Consider the following 27,133-nt stretch of genomic DNA (forward strand, 5'->3'; position numbering starts at 1 on the left):
TAATGACACTATTGTGACATTAAGGCTAAGTGATAGATATTGTAAGGTACATGTATAATAACACTATTGTGACATTAAGGCTAAGTGATAGATGTTGTAAGGTACATGTATAATAACACTATTGTGACATTAAGGCTAAGTGATAGATATTGTAAGGTACATGTATAATAACACTATTGTGACATTAAGGCTAAGTGATAGATATTGTAAGGTACATGTATAATAACACTATTGTGACATTAAGGCTAAGTGATAGATATTGTAAGGTACATGTATAATAACACTATTGTGACATTAAGGCTAAGTGATAGATATTGTAAGGTACATGTATAATAACACTATTGTGACATTAAAAATGATTTATCATGTCATACCTTATACATGATGAAAATGTAGCTCAATTATCTCTGTTTATAAAACATGTATACAGTTCTAAATTCACATCATATAAAGAAATTAATGCGAAAGAGTTCGCTTACTTTCCCATAAATATGTGATAAATATAATCTTACATTCACAATTATGCCTTACAGTATTTTTTAAAATCATTAAATAATTTGATATTCAACTCACCTAAGGGCTTCTGGCATATGAAATGATTGAACTTGTTGTATTTATTCCACGTGACCCAATTAATCCTGTGAGATTCTCTATATTTGGACAGAATCTTCAAAAGTCAGTAATTCTAGTAGATTTTTTGATAAATCAGAAATCATTAGTAACATCATCATTAGTAACAATTCATTCATGTGAAATACAATTGAACATCAATTTTACCTGCCCTTTCACTCTCTCTGAATATGTGTCTGTGCCTGTTAATAAACATATCTGAATACCACCAGTCCTTTTAGTGCAAGAAGAAGGAGAAGGTAACACTGTAATTCTATCAATAATTATACAAGTTTGAGTGCATGCAGATTTTCCTTGACTGTACCCATATCCTTGGTGAACTGATCTCTGACATTTTACTGTCAAATATTCCATGTAAAATTTGGTACATTATCTTTATTACCGTGGTTTCCAGGTTCCCAGGTACCTTGTACCTATATAAATGTATGTACCCTGTAAATTACCCTGGTTCTCTCTATATATGTATGTACCCTTTTGATTACCCTGGTTTTTGGTTCTTTAGTTTCCTGGTTCACTGGGCCTCTGGTTCTCTTTATAAATAGAAGTACCTTATGAATTACCCTGGACCCTGATATAAATGTAGGTACTCTGTGAATTACCCTGGTTTTCTGGTTCCCTGTATACATGTAGGTTCCCTGTGAATTACCCTGGTTTTCTGGTTCCCTGGTGTTTGGTTCCCTATATAGTTGTATGTACACTGTGAATTACCCTGGTTTCCTGGTTCCCTATACAATGTATATATATAGGTACCTTGTACATTGCCTTGGTTCCCTATTCAAATGTATAAGTATCTTGTACATTATCCTAGTTCAATGGTTCCCTGGTTCAAGGTTCCCTATAGGTACAATACCCATCTGGTAACTCTTCTGCCAAACCTGTCCATAGTTTTGATAATCCCCACCATCTACATGTGCACTTTAAATCTGGTATTTTTGTCACCTGGGTGTTGGCATTTGTTACAGCTTGAGAAATGGTAAAAAAATATTTCAAAGATACCTGTTGACTTTTAAGTTTACTGTTTATAGAACTAATGTAGTATTTACTTACTTTCAAAAAATGAAACTTAAAAATATACCTGCACACTATACCAGTGTGCAATTAATAATGTACCTGCACACTATACCAGTGTGCAATTAGTAATGTACCTGCACACTATACATGTATGGAATATGTGCATATTTCTGGTACTAATATGAAGTAAATGTATATATGTTGGTCTGCACTCACAGACTACCACCCCTACGTACACAGTACAACAGGGCACAGATCGAGACTTGGTAAGGCATTCAATTATACTCTGGACCTTGTCATTGACTTCAAGCTTTGATACACTTCTAGTAGCTGAGCCAGAGAACTAACCAGTCATTTTGATGTTATTGCCAAATAATTATAAAATAATTTAAAAGAAAATAATAATTAGTACTATTATGACGTATTAATTAGCATATACCATATTTGTGAAAGAAAACAAATTATACAAGACTGCAACTAACTCAGTAGACTAGGTAAGGACAATGATTCAGTAGGCGAAACACTAAAATGGTGTAACTGATAAGATGTATTTATATAGGTTTCTGCAGAAATAGATAAATTTTGACGACTATGAGAAAAAAAAATGAGGTAATCAATAAAGAATTGGAGAACTGGAGCAAATTACAACCAAATATTGAATGGGTCGACGGACAGACATAGCAACACTAAAGTTAAAACAGTTAGTAAATGCTCTATAACATCGGAAATAGTGACGACGCTGTACACTGTGGCTGGTTAGAACTTTGACTCATAATCAGTATATAGTCAGACCTATAGGACCAATCTTGTTGACCTTCAGGACAAATATTCATTTAAGGTGATTATATTAATTAGTGTTCTTGTTTAGGTACAATACAGTATAAAGTATACACTAGTCCTGAACAGTTTCTCCTGTTAAGACTTAGGAGTTAACCTTTTTGATGGATTTATCTACCTATGAGATGTACCTCATATGAAATTCCACTTACCTGTTATTCCACTTGCCTGCATGTAATTCCACTTACATGTAATTCCACTTACCTGTAATTCCACTTACCTGTGATTAGTTACTGTTACTAAGGTCAACAGGACAGGTCAATCAGGTCTGGTTATATATATACCTGCCCTGCATCACTTGTTTATAAGGAGAGTCTTACTGTATATAGACATAGACAGGAGGAGTATATAAACAGTTTTCTGTTACTGTATAATGTATCTGGTTTCATCACTAAATATGTAAAAATTCTGTAAAATTATTTAAAAGTGTTCTCTGGTATCGTGTGTACCAAACTTATCATTGTTAAAACAACTTGTAAAGGATTTTTCTTCCAATTTACACATTCTATTTTACAAACATTAATAATTATTGTGATAAAGGGAAATCCTTTCAAAGCTTCCTCTTAAAAACTGTTGCAGTTTTCCTCTCTCAAATATTCTGAGTTTTAAGAATTGCATGTTTGATAAAGTGTTTGAATTATATGCAGGCATTTTCCTTCACTGGTTGTTCACAGGGTGATCCAGCTAGCTGGCCCAGCAAACAAATAATCAAACGAACCCAGAGATTGACAGAATATACACTCTCTAACAAAAGTCACTGGCATTTTGAGTGATTCATAGTGTCTTATATCATGTCTTATGTTATTCATGGTACGTATAGTTATGATGCGAGGACATTTTCAAAGAAATACTCCTGGTAGTATTATGGTATGGCTTCTAGTCCATCTGGCCTGTCGCCCACTGTTTGTTTGTTTAGAGATCTCCTCCTTCATCTATTGACCGATCTCTTTCCCGGAAACTACTTTTGATTTGACTATTTTTGCAAGCGTTATTTAATTTTTTGTCCTGCGATCCTACATACAGTATACATTTTTTGAATGATTTCTTTGAAACATGGTATCGATATCAAGTATAATTTTGATTATTAAGATGGAGACTACTCTAGACTCCTAATGACTGGTATTCCTCAAACTGTTACAAAATTGAACAATGACTTTGTAGTGAACGGTATTAGGGTGAGGTCTATAGTATATGCCACGTACCTATAACAACTTCTAAGGTGGTGCTATAATTTTCATTTCAATCAAGATAGTGTACAATATGGGATTTGATGGATGTTAAATGTTCCAACTTATAAACATTTCCACTAAGTATCATTGATGGGTGTTAAATGTTCCCACTAATTATCATTGATGGGTGTTAAATGTTCCCATTAATTATCATTGATGGGTGTTAAATGTTCCCACTAATTATCATTGATGGGTGTTAAATGTTCCCACTAATTATCATTGATGGGTGTTAAATGTTCCAACTTATAAACATTTCCACTAATTATCATTGATGGGTGTTAAATGTTCCCACTAATTATCATTGATGGGTGTTAAATGTTCCCACTAAGTATCATTGATGGGTGTTAAATGTTCCCACTAATTATCATTGATGGGTGTTAAATGTTCCCACTAATTATCATTGATGGGTGTTAAATGTTCCCACTAAGTATCATTGATGGGTGTTAAATGTTCCCACTAATTATCATTGATGGGTGTTAAATGTTCCCGCTAATTATCATTGATGGGTGTTAAATGTTCCCACTAATTATCATTGATGGGTGTTAAATGTTCCAACTTATAAACATTTCCACTAATTATCATTGATGGGTGTTAAATGTTCCCACTAATTATCATTGATGGGTGTTAAATGTTCCCACTAATTATCATTGATGGGTGTTAAATGTTCCCACTAAGTATCATTGATGGGTGTTAAATGTTCCCACTAATTATCATTGATGGGTGTTAAATGTTCCCACTAATTATCATTGATGGGTGTTAAATGTTCCCACTAAGTATCATTGATGGGTGTTAAATGTTCCCACTAATTATCATTGATGGGTGTTAAATGTTCCCGCTAATTATCATTGATGGGTGTTAAATGTTCCCACTAATTATCATTGATGGGTGTTAAATGTTCCAACTTATAAACATTTCCACTAATTATCATTGATGGGTGTTAAATGTTCCCACTAATTATCATTGATGGGTGTTAAATGTTCCCACTAAGTATCATTGATGGGTGTTAAATGTTCCCACTAATTATCATTGATGGGTGTTAAATGTTCCCACTAATTATCATTGATGGGTGTTAAATGTTCCCACTAAGTATCATTGATGGGTGTTAAATGTTCCCACTAATTATCATTGATGGGTGTTAAATGTTCCCGCTAATTATCATTGATGGGTGTTAAATGTTTCCACTAAGTATCATTGATGGGTGTTAAATGTTCCCACTAAGTATCATTGATGGGTGTTAAATGTTTCCACTAATTATCATTGATGGGTGTTAAATGTTCCCACTCATGTACACATATAAAGCTCTGAATGGTTTAGCTCCTATGTATCTCAGGGATCTTGTGACACCATATGTCCCATCGAGATCACTTCGATCAGAACATGAAAACTACTTGGTTGAGCCAAAGACCCGAACCAAAACATATGGGGACAGACGGTTTGATAAAGCTGCTGCCTCCCTTTGGAATCGTCTCCCTTTAAAAATTAGGAGTGCCAGAAAAATTGATTCTTTTAAGACTCTTTTGAAGACCCATCTTTTCAAATTAGCTTTTAATTAGGATGATTAAAAGTTTTAACAGTGTTTTACCAGTATTGATATATAGACTTTATAGCTGGTTTAAGCTCACCACAGGAATGACTTGTTCTTTTATATGTTTTAGTGTTTTAATATCTTGCTTTTTATATATTTTAATGTTGTGAATTAATTTTTATTTATTTTAAGGTTGTAAAGCGCTCTAGCGTAGTTTTTAAAGCTAAATTCAGCGCTATACAAGTTCTGTATATTATAAGTATCATTGATGGGTGTTAAATGTTCCCACTAATTATCATTGATGGGTGTTAAATGTTCCCACTAAGTATCATTGATGGGTGTTAAATGTTCCCACTAATTATCATTGATGGGTGTTAAATGTTCCCACTAATTATCATTGATGGGTGTTAAATGTTCCCACTAAGTATCATTGATGGGTGTTAAATGTGTCCACTAAGTATCATTGATGGGTGTTAAATGTTCCCACTAATTATCATTGATAGGTGTTAAATGTGTCCACTAAGTATCATTGATGGGTGTTAAATGTTCCCACTAAGTATCATTGATGGGTGTTAAATGTTCCCACTAAGTATCATTGATGAGTGTTAAATGTTCCCATTAAGTATCATTGATGGGTGTTAAATGTTCCCACTAATTATCATTGATGGGTGTTAACTGTTCCCACTAATTATCATTGATGGGTGTTAAATGTTTCCACTAAGTATCATTGATGGGTGTTAAATGTTCCCATAATTATCATTGATGGGTGTTAATGTTCCCACTAAGCATCATTGATGGGTGTTAATGTTCCCACTAAGTATCATTGATGGGTGTTAAATGTTCCCACTAATTATCATTGACGGGTGTTAATGTTCCCACTAAATATCATTGATAGGTGTTAAATGTTCCCACTAAGTATCATTGACGGGTGTTAAATGTTCCCACTAAGTATCATTGATAGGTGTTAAATGTTCCCACTAAGCATCATTGATGGGTGTTAATGTTCCCACTAAATATCATTGATAGGTGTTAAATGTTCCCACTAAGTATCATTGACGGGTGTTAAATGTTCCCACTAAGTATCATTGATAGGTGTTAAATGTTCCCACTAAGTATCATTGACGGGTGTTAAATGTTCCCACTAAGTATCATTGATGGGTGTAAAATGTTCCCACTAATTATCATTGATGGGTGTTAAATGTTCCCACTAATTATCATTGATGGGTGTTAAATGTTCCCACTAAGTATCATTGATGGGTGTTAAATGTTCCCACTAATTATCATTGATGGGTGTAAAATGTTCCCACTAATTATCATTGATGGGTGTTAAATGTTTCCATTAATTATCATTGATGGGTGTTAAATGTTCCCACTAAGTATCATTGATGGGTGTTAAATGTTCCCATTAATTATCATTGATGGGTGTTAAATGTTCCCACTAATTATCATTGATGGGTGTTAAATGTTCCCACTAATTATCATTGATGGGTGTTAAATGTTCCCAATAAGTGTCATTGACGGGTGTTAAATGTTCCCACTAATTATCATTGATGGATGTTAAATGTTTCCATTAAGTATCATTGATGGGTGTTAAATGTTCCCACTAATTATCATTGATGGGTGTTAAATGTGTCCACTAATTATCATTGATGGGTGTTAAATGTTCCCACTAATTATCATTGATGGGTGTTAAATGTTCCCATTAAGTATCATTGATGGGTGTTAAATGTTCCCACTAATTGTCATTGATGGGTGTTAAATGTTTCCACTAAGTATCATTGATGGGTGTTAAATGTTCCCACTAATTATCATTGATGGGTGTTAAATGTTCCCACTAATTATCATTGATGGGTGTTAAATGTTCCCATTAAGTATCATTGATGGGTGTTAAATGTGTCCACTAATTATCATTGATGGGTGTTAAATGTTCCCACTAATTATCATTGATGGGTGTTAAATGTTCCCATTAAGTATCATTGATGGGTGTTAAATGTTCCCACTAAGTATCATTGATGGGTGTTAAATGTTCCCACTAAGTATCATTGATGGGTGTTAAATGTTCCCACTAATTATCATTGATGGGTGTTAAATGTTCCCACTAAGTATCATTGATGGGTGTTAAATGTTCCCACTAAGTATCATTGATGGGTGTTAAATGTTCCCACTAATTATCATTGATGGGTGTTAAATGTTCCCAATAAGTGTCATTGACGGGTGTTAAATGTTCCCACTAATTATCATTGATGGGTGTTAAATCTTTCCATTAAGTATCATTGATGGGTGTTAAATGTTCCCACTAATTATCATTGATGGGTGTTAAATGTGTCCACTAATTATCATTGATGGGTGTTAAATGTTCCCACTAATTATCATTGATGGGTGTTAAATGTTCCCATTAAGTATCATTGATGGGTGTTAAATGTTCCCACTAATTATCATTGATGGGTGTTAAATGTTTCCACTAAGTATCATTGATGGGTGTTAAATGTTCCCACTAATTATCATTGATGGGTGTTAAATGTGTCCACTAATTATCATTGATGGGTGTTAAATGTTCCCACTAATTATCATTGATGGGTGTTAAATGTTCCCATTAAGTATCATTGATGGGTGTTAAATGTGTCCACTAATTATCATTGATGGGTGTTAAATGTTCCCACTAATTATAATTGATGGGTGTTAAATGTTCCCATTAAGTATCATTGATGGGTGTTAAATGTTCCCACTAAGTATCATTGATGGGTGTTAAATGTTCCCACTAAGTATCATTGATGGGTGTTAAATGTTCCCACTAATTATCATTGATGGGTGTTAAATGTTCCCACTAATTATCATTGATGGGTGTTAAATGTTCCCATTAAGTATCATTGATGGGTGTTAAATGTTCCCACTAAGTATCATTGATGGGTGTTAAATGTTCCCACTAAGTATCATTGATGGGTGTTAAATGTTCCCACTAATTATCATTGATGGGTGTTAAATGTTCCCACTAATTATCATTGATGGGTGTTAAATGTTCCCATTAAGTATCATTGATGGGTGTTAAATGTTCCCACTAAGTATCATTGATGGGTGTTAAATGTTCCCACTAAGTATCATTGATGGGTGTTAAATGTTCCCATTAAGTATCATTGATGGGTGTTATAATTCAGTATCATTAACAGATACTAGACTCCTCTGTGATATAATGCTGCCTCAGTGTGTTTATATGTAAATTCCCTAGATGTAAATGAGATCGAGGAAATGAATTATTTACCTACCCGACAGGAATTTCAGCGAGGAAATACAACAGCTATGTAGTCAGTAAACACACATTACTCCCCATGATTTATTTAGAGATTGTGTTAATGACTGACGATCAGTCTCTATATACAGAGACTGTATGTTATAGTTCAGGGCCTTATTGGTACTGAAGTGTTTCTGTTTATATACTAATGTGATGATCAATACTAATGTGATGATCAATCAAGTTATTGTTATCTATATACATGGCAAAAACCTGGAGATTTGTTTACATGGCCTCTGGTACGATTTGTTTCTGGTGTACATGTCCTGGATCAGTGATGTGACTGTCACCCTGTACCTACATTGATAAATACTCTATCCTAATTCAATACAACTTTATCAATAATTGATGGAGTTGTCACACTCTGTTTCTGTTGTTTCAGTTATTAGTGACATATAGTTAACAAGCTGAGCAGACAGTAGTGTTATCAGAGCAGTCTATTTTTTATTCACAGGCTGAGCTCACAGTATGGGGTTGGGGGTGTTATTATACTGGAATAAGATCCATCCATTCCATTCTTGTTTTAGTTATCTCTCGGGAAGTACTGGACTAAAAATATACACACAGGTCACTCTTTGGCCTTTAAGTTGCACATCAGTATTATTCCCCGAATATCAAAACAATATTTCGGATCAAAGCATTTCTTATTGCTATGTATTGTTAAAACACTGGATGTTTAATTCCCAGAGTAAGGATACATGTACATATTGAAGGATTTGAATTTTGCTGGACATATTATATTATATTTCAACAGAATCCCCTTCAGTATCTGTACACTTTAGCCAGCGGTGTCTAAGGGCCTCAATGCCACTTTTATAGAACTCCTTTTCTTTGCTGTTGAGAAAGTCATAGACTGCATGTATCATGACATTATCATCCGACTGAAAGTGGATGCCTGAAATAGCTGTTTTCAGTTTTAGAAATAGATGAAAGTCTAATGGAGCGAGATCAGATGAATAAGGCGGCTGCTCAATCAATTTAAAGCCACAAAGCCACATCATGAATGGCAGCTATGGTAATGACAGACTTGTGAACAGGAGCATTGTCCTGATGGAATAACACACCTTTAGTGAGCTTTCCGCGACGCTTATGTTTAATATTTTCCCGTAATTGCCTCAGAAGTGAAGCATAGTATGTGCCATTGATTGTTTGTCCATTTTGGTGACAATCTATCAGCAGAATACTATCTGTATCCATGAAACAGAGGCCATAATCTTCCCAGCTAATGGAACAGTCTTTGCCTTTTTTGGTGGGGGACAGCCAGGATGCTTCCATTGTTTCTATTGTTGTTTGGCCTCTAGGGGAAAATGATGGACCCATGTTTCATCCATAGTGACAATTAATCTCTGAAGAAAGTTGGCAGGATCTTCCTCAAAAAGGTTCAGATTAGCAGGTAGTAATGTGCGCCTGCTGTGCTTCCGATCAACTGTCAGAAGTATTCACGGGTACCCATCGGGCCGAAAGCTTTCTCATTGCAAGATCCTCGGTCAGAATGGAATGTATTAATTCTTTCTTGTGAAATGCCAACTCTACTGGCTATATATCTTTCTATGACCCATCTGGCAGTCATAGCATCATGAACTTTATTGACCATTTCTGGGGGTGCAACATTGACAGGCCTTCCAGGACGGGGTCATCCGCAAGGCTCTGTTGGCTGTGCCACCTTTTTACTGTAGCATATGAAGGGGAATCTTTCCCTAGTGTTGCTACCATACCATTATGGATATCCTTAAATGTTAAACCTTTTCTATGCAAATATTGGATCACTGCTTTTTCAACAATTTTGTCCATTTGTCCATTAAAAGCCGCTTGTCTTGGTTAATTTAGAGTTCTGCCTCATCAATATAAGCTAACCAAATGAGGCCAGTCATTTACCTCCCATCATTTTTCTCTTTAATGAAGGGGTTTGATCTATAAAGAATCTCTGAGATAGGGGAGTCAGAACCCCATCTAGATAAAACGGTGGTGTGGTATACTTATGTAAGGGTGGGGTCCAATTAACTGGGGAAACTTCTGAAATATATGGCTAAAGGGATTTTAAAACTCATATGGTAAAAAGGTTCTGTAGATTAGATCAAAGGATGTGACCAAATTAAGGTGAAAAAAAGAAACTTTTTCATTATCTCTTAATGTTTTCAGCATGATAGTTTGCTTTGCTCTACTTGTTCAACATACAAAGTAGTATATGGGAGTTCAGACAATCTTTGGGACCCTAGACTTTCCGCTATGCCTCAAATCGCCAGTTGCCTATTAGAGAATCACAAAATCTTGTAGATCAATTCCTCTCATTGCTTTATCAATTATACTGATAATTTTAAGGCCTAATCAAACATAAAGAAACATAAATACAATCTAGATGAATGAAATATAGTATTAAATTAAAACTGGCAATACTGGTTACTGGCAGTTTCCATTTATCCTTTCAGATCGACTAAATAAACTTATTATGATATGCTACATATAGCTATAGTAAGGTAAAAATGTCATCTGAATTCAAGTTAGGTATCATTTTTAGCATCTGCAGTTGCAGTTGACAATAAATGTTGATAACTTTAAATGATGATAACCTCTAATTATACCTTCCCAAAATATATTATCAATTCCCTTAAACCCAGAAAATTGTCGCTGATTGGTGATTTGTGCTGTTTCAGGGTGGTTGGGTCTGGTGATGCGTTGTGTCAGTGTGGGTACCGGAAGTCCTCACACCCACACACACGCCCTCATGATGGCTTCCCACCTGACGTCTGGAATGTGGACGCGAACACTTACTCTCTACCAACAGACACATTTGGGGAGGTGGAGTTTGTGGGGTATGGGCAGACGGAACGAAAGGTAAAAATTGGAGGCAGCTATATGCATGAACTGGAAAAATTGATATCTGGTCTCACAATAGTGGTCTCCCTTGTTTTGGTCACAGAGGAAGTATAGTTGACTTTGAACTTTACCTATTAGTATTTAAACTGTCATTTCCCCTGAACTTTTATTTGCATGGAAAAAAATCTTTCAGAAAGATTTTCAACATTATAAAAGCTCAACATATATAAGAGTCCAAAGGCTACAATATTTGTAATTATGTTACACTCGATGATACAATTCTGGCTTTTTAGCAGAATGAAGATTATTAAAACTATCAAGTTGATTTCACAGGTGTAAACTTGTTAGCTACTGTGTATGATTTGTAACATAAAGTAATGATTGTGTATTTTATTTCATCAATATTCTGTACAAATGTCTTAGTATACATTCCATGTGGAAAATCAGAATAATAAATTCACATGAACATTCTTGGAAACCATTTTGATGTGTATCAGTATAAATGTCTCCCCTTGATTACAGTATGTTCGTGTGGATGTTAAAACAAAGACGAATGATATGCTAAAGTTGATGATGGATATTTGGGGCCTTGACAAACCCAATCTTCTTATATCTGTCACTGGGGGAGCGAAAAACTTCCACATGAAAGCGAGGCTTAAAGAGGTATTCCGCAGAGGCTTGATGAAGGTTGCTAAAAGTACAGGTAAGGTATATTTGTTTAAATGATCTACCTGTATGTATAAATATAAACAAATTACTTTAAAAACATTTTATAATATAAATATTTTAACATTTATTGATTATTTTTTTTTACATTTACGATGTCTAAAACTTTCCAATCTTATTATTATATCTGGCTTTTTGATATTAAACCTAAAATGTTTTTATCAATCTGAACATTGATTAAGGACCTATCATAACTTCACCTAGAATCGCATTCATTGTATGTACACAAAGTAAACCTGTTATTACAATATACTCATTGAACCATGGAGTTGATAACCAACATTTACATAGCATATCCATTACAAAACCCAGCACAGTGCTATAAACATAGTATCAGTCCTTAAGTTGTGGCAGTGGTAGATTTCATCAGCTCTCAGTTGTTGAATGAATACACAACATAAATAATGCAGAGATCAATCAACATTCATCAGCCTGGTATTGAGGCTCATTGCATAATTGGTACATTTATGATTCTATTATCAGCATATATAATTAATGATGCCAGAATTGTTTACTGTTGAAAATAGAGTATAAAGTGTTAGTGTAATTAGGATGAGTAGAGGATGCTGGGATGGTTTGGAAAATTGATTATTTAGAACAGTGAGTAGAGCATGCTGGGATAATACAGGGATGGATAATTAATAAGGATAAATGGAGCAGATACACACATGTACTTGTTACACTTCTCTAAAGTACTAGTTACACTTCTCTAAAGTACTTGTTACACTTCACTTAAGTAACACTTCACTAAAATACTAGTTACACTTCACTGAAGTACTAGTTACACTTCACCGAAGTACTAGTTACACTTCACTAAAGTACTAGTTACACTTCACCGAAGTACTAGTTACACTTCACTAAAGTACTTGTTACACTTCACTAAAGTACTTGTTACACTTCACTAAAGTACTTGTTACACTTCACTAAAGTACTAGTTACACTTCACTAAAGTACTAGTTACAGTTCTCTAAAATACTAGTTACACTTCACTAAAGTACTAGTTACAGTTCACTAAAGTACTAGTTACACTTCACTAAAGTACTAGTTACACTTCACTAATGTACTAGTTACACTTCAATAAAGTAATAATTACACTTCACTAAAGTACTAATTACACTTCACTAAAGTACTAATTACACTTCACTAAAGATACTAGTGACACTTCACTAAAGATACTACCTAGTTACACCTCACTTAAGATAATAGTTACACTTTACTAAAGCTCACTGTGTGGACATTATATAATCTTAATTAGTATGTTGGAGTATTTAAATGATTCCATAAGCTATACGAGAGTATCATTGTAGTATATATGGATGCTGGATGTGTGTTACAGGTGCGTGGATTATCACTGGAGGGACCAACACTGGGGTGATGAAACACGTCGGCGAGTCTGTGCGTGATTATGGCCTCACTTCTGTATCATCCACTCCCGTTGTTGCTATCGGCATAGCAACCTGGGGTGTCATTCAGAACAAACAAGAACTTATCAGTAAAGATGTAAGTAGAGGACAGAGGAACACAGTAACATGTTAAGGTTATTGTTGAAAATATACAGAGACAATCGTACCTGTGTGTAGAGGTGAGAGGTTCAATTATCCCTACCTATGTTGATGCGTGTTCCTCAGAAAGCTGAGAAACAGACAAGACTTTAATGTTATGATTGCGTTCTCGGGCAAGACACTTTAACCTTATTGCTCTGGATGGCATGTGACGGGCCCCCTGTATGCTGTTCAGTGAGGTAGTCACCAACTACTACAATGATATAGAGCCTCAAAATGACCAAGGCTGTTCATGGGGCGATTAAACCAAGAAATAAACAAACAAACCCAAAAGTAAAGGGTATTTGTTATTATATGGTAGAGTCTCTACAAATCTGACTAAAAAAATTCATAAACTAAACAATTATAAAAGACATCAAATCTTAAGCATGCTATTCCATGATTATTCTAGGTTAATCAATGTACATTTAGGTTAATTAATGACAATTTCATACCTAAAAGGTTGATTGATATGTTGTCAGCCTCGTATTGAAGGAGGTTCTTTTTACTATTCTCTGACTATATAGGGCCGTGTAGCCAAGGACTGGTCTCATTTGGTTAGTTTATATTGACGAGGTAGCACTCTAAAGTAAACAAGACAAGTGGCTTTTGCAAAATGGACAAAATCTGTGAAAGAGCAGTGATCCAATATGTGCATAAAAAAGGTTTCAAACCATGGCTGCAATTCACGATTAATATATGTGGCTTCAAATTGATTAAGTATCCGCCTTATTCACCTGATCTCGCTCCATCAGACTGTCATCTATTTCCAAAAATGAAAACAGTTATTTCAAGCACCCACTTTAAGTGCGATGATGACGTCCTACATGATGACTTTCTGACCAGCCAAGAAATGGAGTTCTATAAAAGTGGTATTGAGGTCCTTAAACACAGCTGGCAAAAGTGTACAGAAACTGAAGGGGATAATGTTGAAAAATAATACAATATGCTGGCAAAATTCAAATCCTTCAATATGAGGCTCACAAAATATCAGGCAGCCCCCATATTAAGTTTTATTATTTTGGAGGGAGATGTCAATTTGTTTAACTTGGTTTGTTTTCAAATTTTGATAATACAATTGTACCAAAATGTTCTGTATCATCATTTTGATGATAAATAATGTATAAATGCATAGCGTTAACATAAGCAACATAATTTATATTAAATGATATCAATAAATATGCATAACTTATTAAGCCTTTACCAAATTGATTTTTCCCAGTTGGTTGTTTGATCCATACAACTGATGTAATGTTGTATTTACTCTAGGGAAATGGAAAGTGGCCAGCTCGATATAGGATTGAGAAGGAATCCAAAGTTCGAGAGAGCTCTCTCGATCCCAACCACACCCATTTTATTCTTGTGGACAATGGTACACAGCATGATTTTGGGGTAGAGATCCCTTTCCGTGCGCAACTTGAACAGACTGTTGCCAACATGAAAACTGATACAAGCAAAGGTAGTTAGGTTTGATATATGTTACTGTTATCTTATTATTGTTACCTCAGATCTGTTGTCTGGATAAATGTAATATATGTTACTGTTATCTTATTATTGTTACCTCAGATCTGTTGTCTGGATAAATGTGATACTTTTCTGATGCCGTGAGTGATTATTTAAGTAAGGATTACTGTTACATATGTAACATTATCTATTGTTTTACAGATGCTGTGTCGGTCCCGATCGTACTGTTGGTCTTACAGGGAGGTCCCAACACCCTACAGACAGTCAAACAGGCCGTCGCTAACAATACACCTATCGTAGTGGTCGAGGTAGGTGTACGAAAACGGATTCAAATTAAGGAATTAAATTAAAACATTTTCTCTTTAACATCAATTTTTAAACTAGTTGTACCTGTATTGAAATATATTTTCATGTTTATCCAGATTGACTATAAACATACTTTACTATGTAGTGTTTCCTATCGACTTTCTTATTATTTAATAAGATTTAAAACATACTGGGTATATTTCAGGGATCAGGCAAAGCAGCTGACATCTTGGCATATGCCTACAATAACTCTGGTGAGGAGGAAATAGAGGTTACAGATCAGGATGGAAATATCTTAACCCAGTAAGTTATTATTATACCCCCACAACTCCTCCTAAATAGAGGTTACAGATCACGATGGAAATATCTTAACCCAGTAAGTTATTATTATACCCCCACAACGAAGTCTGTCCGTCCGTCTATCGGTAGACACATCTTGTCTGGACAACTCCTCCTATACAGATGACCATGTATAGATGTGCCTGCAGCTGTTTAAATTCCAAAATTTGGTTGCCATGGTTATACTGGTCACTATTCATAGGATATATTTTCTTGTCCAGACAACTCCTAAACTTGTGAACCGATTTTCACAAAACTTCACGGGAATGTCAGAAAACATGTGCAGATGTGCATGCAGATGTTAAAATTCCAAATTTTTGTTGCCATTATAAACAGGTTTATATTGTCCAGACAACTCTTCCAAAACCTGTGGACTGATTTCAACAAAACTTATCACTAAATTCTCTTTTTTATGAACAACACATATTCCAGCCATTCTGAATTTCAGAAATAGGGGCATGCACAGGTTATCTCAGTTAGCATCTAAATAACAGTTCCAGTTGTCCATTGACTCATACGGATTGCGGGGGTATTTGTCAGCCATCCTGGCGACAGTTCTGTTTACATGATTTAAGAATCTATGACAACCAGACATTGATGAGCTGTGTTTAGGTGTGATTACTGTCCTATATAATCAGAGATCTACTATCAATAAGGACTTTTGTAATACTTATATAGTCTGATGCCCTATCGCCATTAAATACGACTGATTTGATAAAATACTTTTAAACGATCGACAAAATACAGCCAGTTATTACACAACATAATATAACCCTGTCATTGTTACCAGGATGCGGACAGTGTTTGACGATGCCCTTAGTGCAGAGGTTCAGGAGATGGTACAGGAGGCGTACGGTACTAAAAACCTTGTCAACAACTGTGGAGTCGTCAAGGACTGTCTGGAGAAACGTGACCTCATCAACGTCTTCAAACTTGGCACCTCTATAGGCTCCCAGAAAGATATCGATGTCCCCATATTACATGCTCTGCTTAAAGGTGGGTGTGGCCTTCTTCAGTCCATACTTCCTGTCAGTGGTGCCATCTTCTCAGAGAATTTGCATTTTCATCTAATTAGTGGGACATTCTACATCCAATTTATCATTTTTCATTCTCAATTTCATCCTGTGGGATAGGTACATGTATTTGCCACTTTTTACAATTAAGCAGTTCCATTTTAATATGAGAAAATAATTGATTGACACTACTTTAAGTGTTTGACAAATTAAACTTGCCAACTTCCTATGATTTTGAAATGATTTTTGACTCCATATTAAAAAACAAATGTATTGATATTTATAGCTATTAATTTCCATGATGAAACAGTCATCTCATTGTTTAATGTTTTAACATGTCCCTAAGTGTGTTATTTTAATTTTAAGCAAACAAAGGGCAGGACTTCCATCAGTTGCGACTAGCTCTTGCCTGGAATAGGATAGATATCGCCAAAAGTGAAATCTTCACAGACGACAAGTTGTGGCCGGTATAAAGATTTTAAAGTCTATTTCTTTTGCTAGGTTCAATGTGAACAAAATAATTTTACATTTAAAACAAGACAATACGGATTCTACAAAATTAAGACATATGTCATTTAATGAAAAGTTATTAGTAGCATTAGTGATAGCACCCAGATAGCTTGGTACAATTCCCTTTCTCTGGTAATTTCAAGGTTTCTCCAACAGTAAGAACCCTGCATAATTCTACCAGGGCTAAGAGTATATAACCTATGAAGGTTGAAAAAACTTGTCTCATAATTGTTGGAAAATTAATAAAAAATTAACTTAAACGTACATTAGGTTTCGTTAAACAAAAATCATGAAATTAGATGTTTTAGTAGGCAAAATTTTTTCAATTTAATAGGGGCTTCATGGGTTCCAAAGGATTCCAGGTGATATTAAGATGAAGTGGTAGTAATTGAATCACTAAAACTTGTCTATATTGTGTGATGTGCTGATTTTAGTATTATATCAATATTCTGTTCCAGTCTGGAAGTTTGGACGAAATCATGTTGTTAGCTATAAACCTGAACCGTGTGGACTTTGTTGAAATGTTCCTAGACAATGGAGTCAGTCTGAAGGAGTTCCTTACCGTCAAAGTCCTGCTGCAGCTCTATAATTCTGTATGTACACCATTCAAAGTCCTGCTACAGCTCTATAATTCTGTATGTACACCATTCAAAGTCCTGCTACAGCTCTATAATTCTGTATGTACACCATTCAAAGTCCTGCTACAGCTCTATAATTCTGTATGTACACCATTCAATGTCCTACTGCAGCTCTATAATTCTGTATGTACACCATTCAAAGTCCTGCTGCAGCTCTATAATTCTGTATGTACACCATTCAAAGTCCTGCTACAGCTCTATAATTCTGTATGTACACCATTCAAAGTCCTGCTACAGCTCTATAATTCTGTATGTACATATGTACACCATTCAAAGTCCTGCTGTAGCTCTATAATTCTGTATGTACACCATTCAAAGTCCTGCTACAGCTCTATAATTCTGTATGTACACCATTCAAAGTCCTGCTACAGCTCTATAATTCTGTATGTACATATGTACACCATTCAAAGTCCTGCTACAGCTCTATAATTCTGTATGTACACCATTCAAAGTCCTGCTACAGCTCTATAATTCTGTATGTACACCATTCAAAGTCCTGCTGCAGCTCTATAATTCTGTATGTACACCATTCAAAGTCCTGCTACAGCTCTATAATTCTGTATGTACACCATTCAAAGTCCTGCTGCAGCTCTATAATTCTGTATGTACACCATTCAAAGTCCTGCTACAGCTCTATAATTCTGTATGTACACCATTCAAAGTCCTGCTGCAGCTCTATAATTCTGTATGTACACCATTCAATGTCCTGCTACAGCTCTATAATTCTGTATGTACACCATTCAAAGTCCTGCTACAGCTCTATAATTCTGTATGTACACCATTCAAAGTCCTGCTACAGCTCTATAATTCTGTATGTACACCATTCAAAGTCCTGCTACAGCTCTATAATTCTGTATGTACACCATTCAAAGTCCTGCTACAGCTCTATAATTCTGTATGTACACCATTCAAAGTCCTGCTGCAGCTCTATAATTCTGTATGTACACCATTCAAAGTCCTGCTACAGCTCTATAATTCTGTATGTACACCATTCAAAGTCCTGCTACAGCTCTATAATTCTGTATGTACACCATTCAAAGTCCTGCTACAGCTCTATAATGCTGTATGTACACCATTCAAAGTCCTGCTACAGCTCTATAATTCTGTATGTACACCATTCAAAGTCCTGCTACAGCTCTATAATTCTGTATGTACACCATTCAAAGTCCTGCTGCAGCTCTATAATTCTGTATGTACATATGTACACCATTCAAAGTCCTGCTACAGCTCTATAATTCTGTATGTACATATGTACACCATTCAAAGTCCTGCTGCAGCTCTATAATTCTGTATGTACATATGTACACCATTCAAAGTCCTGCTACAGCTCTATAATTCTGTATGTACACCATTCAAAGTCCTGCTGCAGCTCTATAATTCTGTATGTACACCATTCAAAGTCCTGCTACAGCTCTATAATTCTGTATGTACACCATTCAAAGTCCTGCTACAGCTCTATAATTCTGTATGTACACCATTCAAAGTCCTGCTACAGCTCTATAATTCTGTATGTACACCATTCAAAGTCCTGCTGCAGCTCTATAATTCTGTATGTACATATGTACACCATTCAATGTCCTGCTACAGCTCTATAATTCTGTATGTACACCATTCAAAGTCCTGCTGCAGCTCTATAATTCTGTATGTACACCATTAAAAGTCCTGTTACAGCTCTATAATTCTGTATGTACACCATTCAAAGTCCTGCTACAGCTCTATAATTCTGTATGTACACCATTCAAAGTCCTGCTACAGCTCTATAATTCTGTATGTACACCATTCAAAGTCCTGCTGCAGCTCTATAATTCTGTATGTACATATGTACACCATTCAATGTCCTGCTACAGCTCTATAATTCTGTATGTACACCATTCAAAGTCCTGCTACAGCTCTATAATTCTGTATGTACACCATTCAAAGTCCTGCTGCAGCTCTATAATTCTGTATGTACACCATTCAAAGTCCTGCTGCAGCTCTATAATTCTGTATGTACACCATTCAAAGTCCTGCTACAGCTCTATAATTCTGTATGTACATATGTACACCATTCAAAGTCCTGCTACAGCTCTATAATTCTGTATGTACACCATTCAATGTAGTTTATTTGCTCGCTATAAACCTTTATACATTCAAACAGTAGCGACTTTTACACAGAAATGTCCTAATTTCTAATTTCAGGCTAATGTTTCAATTCAATATAACTGTGGTTTAATAGAATGATTTTTTAAATGCAGTTTTAAAACTTTCCTATACAAATCTTAAGTACTAATACTTTTTTGTAGTAATCTCAAAGTCCAATACAGTTTTTGATCTTTAATTTTCTAATCATACACCTGCAAGTCTGATTATAATTTGTAGATTGACATTTTTGTTATGTACAGGTCCAGAAAAACTCAATGTTGTACACATTACTGCAGAAAATGAAGAAGAAATCTGGGAATGTAAGTATCACCATGCAACTTTTTTATTACCTGAAATGGTTTCACTTCTTAAAATCTTTCAACAGAAATCCCATCATGGGACATTTATTGTCTGTGAAAATCCCACTGGGACATGTAATAAGCTCCCAAAGTCCCTCTGGGACAGTAATCAGCTCTAAAAATCCCACTGGGACAGTAATAAGCTCTCAAAATCCCACTGGGACAGTAATAAGCTCTCAAAATCCCACTTGGACATTAATAAGCTCTCAAAGTCCCACTGGGACAGTAATAAGTTCTCAAAATCCCACTGGGACAGTAATAAGCTCTCAAAGTCCCACTGGGACAGTAATAAGCTCTCAAAGTCCCATATGGACAGTAATAAGCTCTCAAAGTCCCACTGGGACAGTAATAAGCTCTCAAAGTCCCATATGGACAGTAATAAGCTCTCAAATTCCCACTGGCCACAATAACCACAAATTCACATGAAACCACAAATTGTAACTCCCTCCAAACTCTGAACTGTTAGTCTTTAGTAATATCTGCACTGCCGGCCCGTTACTCTAGAATTCCCCTGACCTACTGTAAGTCTGTGGTAATGACCGCCCTGCCGGCCCATTACTCTAGAATTCCCCTGACCTATGGAGGTCTGTGGTAATGTCTGCCCTGCCGGCCCATAACTCTAGAATTCCCCTGACCTACTGTAAGTCTGTGGTAATGTCTGCCCTGCCGGCCCATTACTCTAGAATTCCCCTGACCTAATGTAGGTCTGTGGTAATGACCGCCCTGCCGGCCCATTACTCTAGAATTACCCTGACCTACTTTAATTTAAGTCTGTGACCAGGTAATGTCCGCCCTGCCGGCCCATTACTCTAGAATTACCCTGACCTAATGTAGGTCTGTGGTAATGTCCGCCCTGCCGGCCCGTTACTCTAGAATTCCCCTGACCTACTGTAAGTCTGTGGTAATGACCGCCCTGCCGGCCCATTACTCTATAATTCCCCTGACCTACTGTAAGTCTGTGGTAATGACCGCCCTGCCGGCCCATTACTCTATAATTCCCCTGACCTACTGTAGGTCTGTGGTAATGACCGCCCTGCCGGCCCATTACTCTATAATTCCCCTGACCTACTGTAAGTCTGTGGTAATGACCGCCCTGCCGGCCCATTACTCTAGAATTACACTGACCTACTGTAGGTCTGTGGTAATGTCCGCCCTTCCGGCCCATTACTCTAGAATTCCCTTGAACCTAATGTCAGTTTGCAGTATCATGTGGTTATGCTGTTTGATGTTTTCAGAAGGAGAAATATGTTGGATTGACAGAAGTTGGTATGTTGCTCCAGTATCTCCTGGGAGATTTCTATATCCCCATCTACTTGAAAGAGGCTTACTTCTCACGAATAGATACGGAGCTTGAACTTGATGGTTGGTCAAGTCGACCTCCACCTGAACCCAACTTTAAGGATGGCATGCTTGGTGCTGCTCTGGTGATGGGTAATGCCATGGCAGGCCCAGTAGGTATGTAACACATGATTATAAACATGTGATGTATTTACATGTATGTGCCTCCATTTTTTATGATTTGATAACTGATGTAACAATTTTACCTTTAAGTTACTTCATAATTTAGAATTTTAATTGTAAAAGTGAAACCCCATGCAGTATTCAATCAGATTTTGCTTCTTGCCAACACTATCATGATTATGTCTGCCTGTACATATTGTATTTGATATCACTCATGATGAAATGTTCATAACCTTGTGATGTACATGTACATGCGTTTTGCCAGAACAATACAGACAGGATTTTGAGAATCCTTATCAAGAGTTATTTACATGGGCTGTACTCCAAAACCGACAAGACATGGCCAAGCTGTTCTGGAAACAGGGCAAGGTATGAAAGAGCTGGAATGTCAAGGTCGATTTGACCTTTGAAATTTCTGTCTGGAATGTATGGTATATCAGAAGTAAAATAGTATTCTAAACTATACAGCCAAACCCTTTTATAGATAGCTGCTCAATGAACAGAGAATAGTGGCCTTTATATGGTGTTTTTTATATACAATGAGTTAAGGGACATTTGTAACCAAAACAGATGGCCTTTATATAAAGGTTTTTGCTTTATTCGTGTGACCTTTATAGACAGGTTTTTGCTCTATTCAAATGACCTTTATTGACAGTTTTTTTTTGTGACCTTTTTTAAAAACATATTTTTTATGCTATATACAAGGGATCTTCAGGACAGGGCAGATATTAGTTGTTAATTCATGTACACTGGAGTGTAGTACATCTGTTTATTTAGTGTTAGAATGGCAAGGGTGAGCTTATTATATTTATCTTTCACATTTTATCTCATTGTAATTTTACACATTGAGAATTATTTCATCTCTATTATTTGAGATAAAGATCAAATTTTATCAGAGATGAAGGTGTAATAAGTAATCTAACATACTGATATCCCAGGAACCCACATCAGCAGCCCTGGTGGCATTTGGCCTTATGACTGCCATGGCAAGGAAAACAGATGACTGTGAACTCGCTAAGAAATTACATGTCAATGCTGAGTAAGTTTATCATGTAACACAATGCTAATCTTGTAATTTAAAAAAATTATTTTTCATAAAAAAATTCTCGAATCAATTTCTATCACTGTTTTATTTCATAGAATTATTTCTATCATGTATGTTTGTGTGAATTATTTCAAAAATATTCAGAAATGAGTTCAAGTCATACGTGTATCTTTAAAATAGTAAGAATTGATAAGCATATCATATCATGTTATATTAACAAAGTATGTTGATTTTATAAAGAACAAAAACGTTTTGGTATATAAATTGTTATTTACCTTTACTAATTACTTCTACTGTTTATGTAGTGAGTTTTGCCTGCTGTCTGTAAATGTGCTCAATGAGTGCTATGAGTTAGATGAACATAAGGCCCAGGACCTCCTTGTTCGAGAACTGGATCACTGGGGTAGTGCCACATGTGTCTTAATCGCCGTGGAAACTGACAACAAACATTTCATCTCTCAGACCGCCTGCCAATCCCTTCTGAACAGCGTTTGGATGGGGAAACTCTCGCCTGACAACGGCACAATTAGTGTATGTACATAATATAGTCAGAGTTAATGTGTCAATTATGTGTATCAAAATCTAAAAATCCTAATTACAAAACATAACTTTTATAAAAGACATGCACTCTCTTGTCAAGAAAGATAAATTGAATGTCATTTTTCTCTCATACCTGGCCATGCTGGATAGAGTTTAAATTGCCTCTATAAGATATAAAAGTATGTAAGAAAGCTCTATAAACTCTATATTGTTATTATATAGCATTTCATATGCATGCACAGAGTGAACTGTGTTCGAGGTGGAGAGGGGAGGGGGGCAGCTCTTGCAATGTTGTCTGCTTATGTTTTTATCTTTTGTTGTCATTAATATGTCGACTATTCAGTTGTGGTTTGAGAATTGAACTTTTCTAAAACAGAATAGATAATAGATACATATATTCAGTGGATACATGCATTGCATTTATCCAGCAATAAGCTCTGAAAGGTCTACGCTGGCATAGGTCTACGCTGGGAAAGGTCTATGCTGGGATAGGTCTATGCTGGGATACAGAAATGTAGGTCTACGCTGGGATAGGTCCACGCTGGGATAGGTCCACGCTGGGATAGGTCTACGCTGGGATAGGTCCACACTGGGATAGGTCTACGCTGGGATAGGTCTACGCTGGGATAGGTCCACGCTGGGATAGGCCTACGCTGGGATAGGTCTACGCTGGGATAGGTCTACGCCGGGATAGGTCTACACCGGGATAGGTCTACGCCGGGATAGGTCTACGCTGGGAAAGGTCTATGCAGGGATAGGTCTACGCTGGGATACAGAAATGTAGGTCTACGCTGGGATAGGTCCACGCCCGGATAGGTCCACGCCGGGATAGGTGCACGCCGGGATAGGTCTACGCCGGGATAGGTCTACGCTGGGAGATAGGTCTACGCTGGGATAGGTGTACACTGGGATAGGTGTACGCTGGGATAGGTGTACGCTGGGATAGGTGTACGCTGGGATAGGTCTACGCTGAGATAGGTCTACGCTGGGATAGGTCTACGCTGGGAGATAGGTCTACACTGGGATAGGTCTATGCTGGGATAGGTCTACGCTGGGATAGGTCTACACTGGGATAGGTCTATCCAGTATTTAGATGAGGACTTAAAGTTGTACCTTAAGTGCAAGTACCATTTAACATGTGTAGTCCCATGTTACAGAAAAGAGTACCTCCCTGTTTACTGTTTCATGCATGAATTTGCCAAAATCAACGTGACCAGTGCCACACAAAATGGTACTGAAAAAATGAGCAGAAAATGTGGTAAAACCCACGCCAAAGTCTAGGGTTTCACCACCTTTTATTACCCCTTGGGTGGAAAACCCCTTTCTCTGACCTTGGACAGGGTTATCCGAAGTTTTACAGGAGTGAGATTCTCTTATCTCACCCTAGGCTACACATGCTCTTTGAACGTGCTCTTGTACTCAATGGGGTGACATCACTGACTGACCTGACCATTTACTTTTATGGGGTCACACACATACATATGAATGTACTTCATTCACAAAAGAAATTAAAATATGTACCAATTATTAGAGTTAACTAAGTGTTTGATGTTCCTTTGAACAAGCTTATCAGAACTATATTATGTATGAAATCAACATCGTAAGGTGTAAAGTGTCTGGTGCAGCCTTATCACTATAATCATCCGCCGTCCACATGTTGTTGTTTACATACGTTTAGATTTAATTGGTTCACACTACGATTGGAAAACAGGGTAAGAGAAAATAATCATTCAACCCTTTTAAGGATGGGATCCAGTATCTCAACCCTTTTATCTCGCCCCAAAAGGGATGAAGATTCTATTAATCCTACATAAACACATATTAAAGGTCTACAGTCATGTAAGTGAATTAGTAAGATTTTGATGTGATGAGAATGAGATCATTGTTACAGATGCTGACTTGTGTGCTGTGTCCACCAATGCTGTTTCTCCTGATGAAATATAAAGAGATCGAAAATCCTGACACTGTGCCGACCAATACCAATTACAACCAATTCGAAACACAACCAAAGGTACCTTGTTCTACAATGGCTAGTTTAGAATGGCCAATTTGTTTCTTTTTGATATATTTACTTTCATCAACTATGTATTGATTATTACAGAATGTTTGTGTGGAGTAAAGTTAGTGGAAATAAAACTACATATGAATTGTATATATATATTTATGTAGTTGAATATTGAAGAAATTCCGAGCACAGCTTGAGTCAGCTGTGCTTGAAATATGTCAATAGACTGTGAAATCACCACAATAGCTGGGGAATGTTGTACGAGAATGTATAACAGTTTTTTTGAAGAAGGCTTATGTGCCTCAAAGGGATATCTGGAGAAATATTAGTTGGTTTAATACAAAGAGGTGATCAGGTTACAAATCTGATCTTCAGAAGGTAACTACATAAGGCAAATATCTATTGTAATTTACACTGTACATTGTACATATATGACTGGTTATAGTAATGTAAAACTATTATAATGATATTACTGTTCATTAGGTACTGTAACAGGTTTAATGATTGGCCAAAAATACATGTTACTGATTGGTCAATGTCAATATTATAGTTATTAGGTACAAGTTTATTGATTGGTCAAATTCCCTTAATTACCAATGCTGTAGTTATAATGTACAAGTTCACTGATTGGTTAGTGTTGGTTATTACATTTCATCAGGTGCAAAATTTATGATTGCTCAATTCCAATGCTGCATGCAGTTTATTAGGTACAATTTTGCTGATAGGTCAATATCAATGCTGCAGTGATTTAGGTACAGATTTACCAATTGGTCAATGTTGATGTCACAGTTATAATTAGGTTCATGACTACTGATTGGTCAGTTTCAAAGTTAATGAGGTACAGGTTCATTGATTGGTCAGTTTCAAAGTTAATGAGGTACAGGTCCACTGATTGGTCAGTTTCAAAGTGAATGAAGTATAGGTTCACTGATTGGTCAGTTCCAAAAATAATGAGGTACAGGCTCACTGATTGGTCAGTTTCAAAGTTAATGAGGTACGGGTTCACTGATTGGTCAGTTTCAAAGTTAATGATCGAGGTACGGGTTCACTGATTGGTCAGTTTCAAAGTTAATGAGGTAAATTTAAGGTTCATTGATTGGTTATTGTTTATGAGGAGTTTATCAAGTGCATGTTTACTGAGCAGTATTTTTTGTTATTTCTTGTTATTAAACTACAATTTAAGTTGAAATCATTTACACTTCAACTTAATTGAAATAAATGATTACAATTAACTGAACTGTGATTTGGAGTCCTGGCTCAATTTTATTCTTATCTTCAATCTTACATTGTTTTATGAAGAATAAGATTTGAGTTTCAGTACTTACTATATGTATGGATAGATTACTACACTTCTTTAGATTTCGTTGATGAGCAGAAATGAATATCCAGAATTTAAATCATCTATTTCAGTGCAAGTTAATATCTGCTATAAAATGCTGATGACAGTGAATGTTAAATAAGCTGGACTGGAGCCGGAATATATGTTCTGTTTCCAGATCTATTACAGTTCCAAGTTTTCAAGAAGCAGAACAAAAATTACCATGAAGTTTATTTGTAATCTCAATATTTGGACAAATCAGAATAAATTAGAATACTTTTTAATTATTTAAAGTGTCTGCTTTCAATGTTTTTTAATGAATCAATTCTTATTGGTCCACTATTTGAAGGAACAGAGCCCCATTCTTCCAGACTTGTTCAGGTATAATTATTTTTGGTATGAACTTAAAGTGTTG

The 27,133-nt window shown here is 36.0% G+C and overlaps 1 protein-coding gene across 6 annotated transcripts in view; it reads left to right on the forward strand.

Annotated features, from left to right (window-relative positions):
* LOC117314822 (transient receptor potential cation channel subfamily M member-like 2) overlaps window positions 1-27,133 on the forward strand; it is a 74,466-nt gene that overhangs the window by 9,060 nt on the left and 38,273 nt on the right. For 4 of the 6 annotated variants that reach the window (XM_033868945.1, XM_033868930.1, XM_033868953.1 and 1 more), the window contains exons 4-19: window positions 1,860-1,907; window positions 11,170-11,350; window positions 11,855-12,035; window positions 13,395-13,558; window positions 14,869-15,058; window positions 15,265-15,371; window positions 15,575-15,672; window positions 16,499-16,704; window positions 17,088-17,188; window positions 17,690-17,824; window positions 20,251-20,310; window positions 21,585-21,804; window positions 22,076-22,179; window positions 22,749-22,849; window positions 23,161-23,386; window positions 25,287-25,406. In XM_033868945.1, the coding sequence (XP_033724836.1) occupies window positions 1,860-1,907; window positions 11,170-11,350; window positions 11,855-12,035; window positions 13,395-13,558; window positions 14,869-15,058; window positions 15,265-15,371; window positions 15,575-15,672; window positions 16,499-16,704; window positions 17,088-17,188; window positions 17,690-17,824; window positions 20,251-20,310; window positions 21,585-21,804; window positions 22,076-22,179; window positions 22,749-22,849; window positions 23,161-23,386; window positions 25,287-25,406 (2,242 nt within the window). Of the gene's footprint in view, window positions 1-1,859; window positions 1,908-11,169; window positions 11,351-11,854; window positions 12,036-13,394; window positions 13,559-14,868; window positions 15,059-15,264; window positions 15,372-15,574; window positions 15,673-16,498; window positions 16,705-17,087; window positions 17,189-17,689; window positions 17,825-20,250; window positions 20,311-21,584; window positions 21,805-22,075; window positions 22,180-22,748; window positions 22,850-23,160; window positions 23,387-25,286; window positions 25,407-27,067; window positions 27,100-27,133 lie in introns of all 6 variants that reach the window. The other 2 variants (XM_033868969.1, XM_033868963.1) reach the window with 2 other exon arrangements.

Source organism: Pecten maximus, chromosome 2 (assembly GCF_902652985.1).
Source record: "Pecten maximus chromosome 2, xPecMax1.1, whole genome shotgun sequence".
Taxonomy (NCBI): Eukaryota; Metazoa; Mollusca; class Bivalvia; order Pectinida; family Pectinidae; genus Pecten; species Pecten maximus.